The sequence below is a fragment of the Crocuta crocuta genome, unplaced genomic scaffold (genome assembly GCF_008692635.1).
Source record: "Crocuta crocuta isolate KB4526 unplaced genomic scaffold, BGI_CrCroc_1.0 scaffold282, whole genome shotgun sequence".
NCBI classification, from domain to species: domain Eukaryota; kingdom Metazoa; phylum Chordata; class Mammalia; order Carnivora; family Hyaenidae; genus Crocuta; species Crocuta crocuta.
In genome coordinates, this window is record NW_027529174.1 from 3971615 (window position 1) to 3979211 (window position 7597).

The 7597-nt window shown below is 50.9% G+C and overlaps 1 protein-coding gene across 1 annotated transcript; it reads right to left on the minus strand.

Annotated features, from left to right (window-relative positions):
* Nucleotides 1–2417: 2417 nt before the first annotated feature.
* GSX2 (GS homeobox 2) lies at nucleotides 2418–3563 on the minus strand. Its single transcript, XM_077757726.1, has 2 exons — nucleotides 3290–3563; nucleotides 2418–2758 (listed from the first exon to the last, which is right to left on the minus strand). The coding sequence occupies exons 1-2, from the start codon at nucleotides 3561–3563 to the stop codon at nucleotides 2418–2420; spliced, it is 615 nt and encodes a 204-aa protein (XP_077613852.1).
* Nucleotides 3564–7597: the final 4034 nt, after the last annotated feature.

The window sequence follows — 7597 nt, forward strand, 5'->3', positions numbered from 1 at the left end:
CAGAGGCTCAGCCTCCCAGGCCCAGGCAGGAGCGAGCTGGATGCCTGTGACCGCAGCGCAGGACTGGGCCCAGGTCTCTGCACAAAGCCGTGACCGCTCCCTATTCAGTTCGACGCTGTGGGATCCCTCCTCCCTCCCGCCTGCCCTGGCCCTTACCCGAATGGGAACTGACCACGGCGGGCTTCGGAAGTTGGAAATGGGNTGGATATGTTTCCATAAAGTAGTAGGTCATAGGCAGGGGGAGGAGGGCAAGGTAGAATTGAGAACCTCTAAACCAGAATTATGCAGGAGAAAAAAAATATAAGATAATAGGGCAGGCCAAATGTATAATGCCTACTCATTTTATTTGGATATGACATCAGTCACACTTCCACATCTAATCTCAAACATATGACAGTGGTCTGCAATAGCCTTCTTCTGCCTCAGATGAACCACAGCAAGCCTGGTTGCTGGGTCTGTTTCCCTGCCAACAATTTACTAGTCAAAGCAATCTTCTTTAGAGACAATATATGTGGTTATGCTACTGTAAAACTATTTGTGGCTTTCTAGCTGTGAGGAGAATACTATGTGAGCTGTGTGTGTGTGTGTGTGTGTGTGTGTGTGTGTGTGTGTGTGTGTGTGAGAGAGAGAGAGAGAGGGAGAGAGAGAGGAGAGAGAGAGAGAGAGAGAGACGGGGGGGTGTCAGGCGTGAGGCGGGGAGAAAGAAGGAAAGAAAGAACGAGAGAAAGAAAAAGAAAGCAAGAAAGAGAAAGACCATGGTCACATCCTCCCTCCTTTCCACCTTTTCCCAAACTAGCTTCCTGATCTCAGTTTTAGAGCCCCATCTCACCTGGTGAGGTTTCCCACACATCTAAAGTAAACCAGACCTAAAGAAATGTGTCTCTGTGTGTTGTAAACCGTTCCTATGGCTTGAACCTCATGGGTGGCATCTTTACAGAAAATAATTCGAAATAACTCTGATGGATGTTCGTGGGCTCAGCTTGCAGGGGATGAGATCTAGTTTCCATATTCCCAGCTTCACTTCTGTCCCTTAGATGACAGGCCCTGGCTGCACTGAGCAGAGAGCCAGGTTGCCTTGCTGAAGGCAGAGGCAGAGTCAATCTCCAGGACCAGGTTTGCAGGAATTAACTCTGCAAGATGATGGTAAGAGAGGGATTAGACGGGAACAGATTTAGGGAGACCAAGAAAAACTGCAAGAGTCCAAAGGCACCTCTGAGCTATTTTGGAAAAGTGAGAATGTAAATCTTTGGGCAGAATAATTCCCTATCCCTGCCTGTTTCCTTAGCACTGATGGAAACCAGCTAATTTCTTAGCTGCTGGCACAACCAGGAAGTAATGTTTCCAGTCACTTGCAGCATCATTTGTAAGTTTCCTTGGGTGGGCTTCCAACCTGTTTGCTGGACTGTTGCTCTTTCTAAAACTATTCTGACTATTCAAATTCCTTCACATAACTCAGGTTTTAGTCCTGAGAGATGTAGGGGGAAAGGCAGGAAAAGGGGAATGACCAAATAAATACCTTCCCCTGCTAAATAAATCAAAGGGTTTGTCATTAAGTGTCAGTGTCACTTTAAATGGAGTGACTTGTCCTATCCACTGTGAAAAACTTAGCTATTTTGAGGATGGGGAGTTACTACCTGGTAGGCTAAAATCATGACTGAGGGCGTGCCACAAACTTCCTCAACCAAAGACCTACATTACCAGGTTTTAGTCAACACTTTCCTCTGAATTCTCAGACACATTCCTCCCCCCACCCCTGCCCCGTCCATGCTTTTTTCTAGATATAGAGGAGAAGGAGATGGGGGAAAATGGTGAGAGCAAACTTCACAAATTTAAAACCTTGATTTTGTTTCCTTTATTTAAATAAATATAAATATAAATTTTATATAAAACTATTCACATACAAAGAGACTTCCAGCAACTTGAATTCCAATCTCTCCCCAGGCAAATTTTCAGAAAGTGAGACCTACAGGGTTTAATTTTCTAAATTATTTGCAATTCAATACTTTCATTTAAAAAAAAAAACAGAAAATAGTCAAGAAACCCGGTGTTCCTCTTAGGTTCTGAAAGATGGTAGAGAAGGGGACCCGCCGACATGCGCTTTCAAAAACCTCCATACAGTGTTAAACTTAAATCAACGCTGTTTTTTTCTTCCCTCCTGTGTTATATGACAAGACTGAGTTGAATCTAGATTATTTACATTAAAAAAAAAAAGGCTATAACATCCAGTGGAGCTTCAAACATATAGGGTCAAGGATTACACGTCAAGGGTCAGGCCCGACTCCTGCGCCCGGAGAGGGCTCAGCTTCCTTCTCCAGTTGGGACCACGCAGTGGGCGAGGATGCTGGCACCTGCGTGCCAGCCGCGCTGGTGTTGTGGGGGCCGCCGGGCGCGTGTGGTGAGGAGGAGGCAGCCCTCCCTCATAAGGGAGAAATCTCCTTGTCATCATTGGCCGAGGCCGGGGACAAGGAGTCCTCATCCTCCGAGCGCGCGTAGTGCGCCTGGCTGCCGACACACTTGCAGCCCGCGTGACTGTTCCTCTGTGTGCCCTTCCCTTCCTTCTTATGCTTCACCCGGCGGTTCTGAAACCAGATTTTCACCTGTTTCTCCGACAGGTTCAGGTAGGTCGCGATTTCGATCCTCCGGAGTCGAGACAGGTACATATTGGAAGAGAATTCCCGCTCGAGCTCCAGGAGCTGCGTGCTGGTGAACGCCGTCCTCATTCTCTTGCCATTGGGTACCTGGCTGGCGTCCGAGCCTCCTGCAGACCGGCCAAGAGAAGGCAGAGAGGTAATTCTCGGATGACGCGTTCCCACCCCACGTGCCACCCCTTGGAAGGGACGCCTCTCGAGGACCCACCCGCGAAGCTCAACCAAACACCTGTATCCATCCCTCACCCTTTCCCATTTCGCGGCACTGCGTTACTCAGCGGGGAAGGCCAGGGACGCCCAAAGCAAGCGAAGGCCTTTGATGTGCGAGATGTAAAGTCAGAGGCTTAAAGGAAGGGTCGGGACTTGCATTGTCGGGTCGTTTCCCTTCAAGCCCGGTAGAGAAGCAAGCAGGCTTAAGCCCAAAGCCTCGAAACGCTTCAGCTAGCCCCGACGACGGAATGCCACGCTGAAGTTCAAACATAGCCACCCCAAACATCAGGCAACTAGCCTTCGATTTCTCAACCCTCAAGTTCGAGGTCTCAAAGGGCCCGATATTATGCAAGACTCGGACACCAGGTACCGGGCGTGAAATCACCAGGCTGCCCGGAGAGGTTCAAAGCTAACTTCCACCTTCGTGGGACTTCTGGGGACGTCTACACAGTTACACGAAAAGCCNCCGCCGGAGCCCGCCGGCCCACGGGAGGAGTGCAGGTGCGAAGTGACGCAGAGTGGGCACACGCAGAACGCGCCACTCTTACGCGACGGGCAGCCGGCCCCTGACACAGACATCACCAGCGGGGATGGCATGCCCAGCGGGATGAAGAAATCTGGCCCGGGGTGCGGCTCAGGCAGCGAGGGTGCGGGCCGCGAGGAGTCCTTGATGATGAGCGAGTCGACATAGAAGGAGCGCGACATGTCAGGAGGGGTGGGTGGCTGGAGGTCCCGGCCGGCGGTGGCTCCCCCTCCCCTCTCCTGTTCTGAGCTCTGCCCCGGGTGCGGCGCGGACGCAGGCGGTCAAGCCCTTGGGGACGCGGAGGTGTTCGGCGTCTGGGCTGCGAACAAAGGGGTCCCTGGAGAGGGCTGGTCCTCACGTCCCCCGCCCGGCGCCCCGGCTCCAGGATTTTATAGCCCCCACCCCGGCACGTGATGCTGCAGAGTACCGCTCGGCTCTGGCTCCTCAGCAGCTCCCCACCCTCGGGATAGGCTGCCCGAGTCACAACAGAAGCGGCGAGGAGGGGCGGGCGCGCTGCAGGGAAGAACTCGAGGGAGGGGGATGGGGGAGACTTTGCAAAGTGTAGGTTTTGTTAATTTCGCGGGGACGCCGGCCTCCTCCGCCTCCTTCTCCACGCTTTCTCGAGAAATCAGAGCTGCATCCCTCATCCTACTCCTTTCCCTAGCCTGGGCCCCAGCCCGACTCTTCCCCACGCCCGGCCGCAAAGCGCACCAGGTGGAGACCTTGAGGCCTGTTTTAATAGGGATGCGCAGTGCTCCCTGCCCCTCGGTACCAGCTGTGGCTGAGGCGCGGTGAAGGGGGGCCTGCAGTTTGGAGCACGACTGTGAGGGCAGAGGACTGGCAGCGGCCCAACCACGGATCGCGGNGTCGCAGTCATTCAGGTGGTTAGTTCGTGACGGATCCGGGGCGTAGGAGTGAGACCTCCCAGCTAAGAAGCTGCAGAGCTTTTCATTCTAATGTTTGAGAAGCTGTAAGTAAGATGCCTTTGCACTTGGGGCTTTCCTGGGGCTGCGCAGATCAACGACACTTCCTTGTGCTCCTTTGTAATCGGCAACATACCCTGTGGCGGAGAGAGACATTGAAGAGCCACTCTCCTTTTTCTCCCAGCCCTGTCTTTCCGGGACAACCCTGCAAACTCCATCCCAATGATTTTGGAGAGAGGAGCCAAACCCTAGCCCTCATGGAGACCGGGCAGGGCTTGGGGACGGCCTTTGCTCAGGTCCCGCCATTTCCAGTCCCTTTATATTTTACAGTCTGACCTTGGGCGGCTGCCTACTAACCAGAAAGAACTCTCTCCCCTGCACCCCGTGCACCCCTTTAAAAGCTGAAAGAGGTTGAAGGGATTTGAGCCACTCAAGGAATGGGAGAAGAGGCTGGGTAAAGGAAAGCTGGCTGCACCATCGCCACTGGAAGCTTTGTGTATTAGTGGCTGTGTGACAGAAGGTGGCTGTCAAGATAGGAGCTAAGGTGAGGAGGCAGAGGTTACAGCTTTCTCTCTTTCTCCCCCCCCCGCCCCCCACCACCGGAGAAAATCTGCTTGGAGCAGGGAGTGCGAGCAACAGCTACCAGTCTGATCCTTTTTCCAAAACAGCTGACTTCAGGCCTGAGTTCACAATAGTGTTAAGAAACTTGGAGAAAGGACTCTCTCCCTCTCTCCACCTGTGAGAACCAAGTGCCCAAATCCCAGGTGAGCAACAGCTCCGCAGCTGCAGGCATGGCCATCTCTCTGTCCTCTGTCTCTTCTCTCCCCTTTTTCATTTCTGGGACCGTTTCTCTTTCCTGCTAGAGAAGTGTAATTGGGTTGTATGGACGCCCCGCTCTGGGGAGCCCAGGATTTATGGATGGCAATTAAAGTTTTATGAATTGCAGCTGAGGCTGGTTATTGAGCTATTTGAATGTGATTAGAATTCAATTAGAAAGCGGTTAGTGGACGGTGGGTCTCCAGAGTGTAAACAGACAGCTATTCCAGAAATGTGCTAATCCAACATCTTGTGACAACAATTAAGGAGTCTCAGGGCTTAACTCAGGGCAGCTTTTGTACCACAAGGTTTGCCGATGCAGCCATCACAGACGCTCAGCCTCAACCCCGACTGCTGGCCCACCCACCCTCACTCCAGTCCGGAGGACGCAGGTAGTCCGGAAATCATTCTAGCCCCAAGTGCACTGGAAACTCAGCCACTAAGAGATGTTTAATGGCTGGGTGTTTCTTAAAGGTCCAAATAGGTGGCATGAGTTTCCCATTCACTTTGCAAGTGTGCGTATGTATATTTGTATGTGCACATATATACATATATATACTTTCAAAATGTATATAGTACATATGTATATGTATGCATTTATTCACTTTGCAAGTGCTCAAAGAAAGTAATAGCTTTTCCCTCTCCTTTCTCCTCTTGTGGGTTAGGTAGTAGGCTATCTGAGGTTTGTTTTGGACTTACAGTTCGGGTCACTGTGTTCCCAGTGGCTCTGGGTATGCTCACTCTAGAACTCCTATGTTGATGTGCTGGAATGTGTGCTTATAGGAGGACCAGTTTCCCATTAGAGAATCCTAATTATGAAGCTTGAACAACTAATTTAACTTCTGAATAAGTATGGAAACGTCCAGTTGTGGTGCTAAGGAATTTTGCAAACAGTGAGAGGCCCAGGGGGTTACTTAGGGCTGCAAGGGGTACAGTAGCCTGGGGCCAGACTGGGGCTGAAAGCAGACCCAGAGAAACGTCCCTGTAAGAGGACTTGATGAAATTGCTTGAGCCTTCGTGACGAACACAGGATGATGTACAGCAGTGCTGAGTCACTGTATTGTCCACCAGGAACTAACATACCATTACATGTTAACTAAGTGGAATGAAAATTAAAACTTTAACATTTTTTTAAAAGTAAATTGCTCAAAAAAATAAATTGCTCGAGCTCACCAAAAGCAAGTCTTTTGGGGTCAAGTTGCACATTGGAGGCTCTCAGATTCTTCCCACTAATTCTCTTTGGATCTCTCAGTTTCCCTCTTTCTATTTCTCTACTCTAGCCCTATCTTCAAAAGTTGGCCCCACTGTGCCTTAGCACCCGCACACCCAAGGGAAGCCTACCCTAGATGGCCCTGAGCAGCTACGCGGCTGGCCTGCCCCGCCAGACCCTTCTCCAGGAGTGCAGCTCCTCGAACCTGCTCAAAGCAGAAGGGGACCCCTGAGCAGCCCGTCAGCATGCCCCCATAGTGCCCCCGCTGCCACGCAATTTTATTTCTCAGTGATTCTGTCCGATAAAATTTCATCGTCCATTAAGTAATCCCTGAAATGAGAGCTCTTATGAGCCTATAATGAGCTCTAATTGCCACGACTCGGGGAGCCACGTGGAAGGATTTATTCGGTATTAAGCAGTCGGGTACAGAGTACAGGCTGTTACCTAAGCCATTACTTTCATAATTCAAGGAGAAAATTAGTTCTTTTAAGGGGCGGGAGGGGGGGATCCTTTGATTTCCTCTCTTTTGCTGGGGTGACAGAGGATGGCTTTGTCTTCCTTGAGTGCAAGACAATGCCACAAATATAAAGGTAACAAAACTGTCCCCCTCTGCTCCTCCTAACACACACCAGTCAGGGCACTCCACCCCTACCCTCAAATGAGAAAAAAGAAATCAAAGCAGTTTAGGGGTGCTATCTTCTTGCCCCTGGATCCCTCCAACTTGGAGCCTGGATGAGCAGTTCGTCCTTGCTCAACCTTGAGATTTCAGTTCTTGGTTGTAAGTTTCAAGAAGTCTTCCCATACCTCCCCTTCCAGGGTCACACCTGACCTGGACCTCACATTCCCCTCTTGCTTCTCACTCTTTCTATTTCCTTTCATGGGCAAAGTCAGGAAAAGCAAAGAATGTGGACTTAGCATATTCCACGGGCCCTAGAGTTCTGACCTATTGCTGTGCTTAGCTGTTTTTGTGCCTGTAACTCCTACATTGCCTTTCCCTCTGCACCCCCTCCAAACTCCACCCCCGCCCCCCATCCCCGGTCCTCCCTTTTCCTCTCATTTTTAGCATTTGCCTACATGGTTCTTCTGCTCCAAACCGAGGCCGCGAGCAGGGCGGGAGAGCCCAGGAGTTGGCGGGGCCGGCCTCGGATTTATTTGCTCCTCTTACATTGATTTCATATTAGTTTCCAAAGCGATGAATGATCTCAAAGCTGGGTTTTGTTAGTGGAACACAAACAGGAGACAGGACTTACTTGCCCCCAGCTCCCTT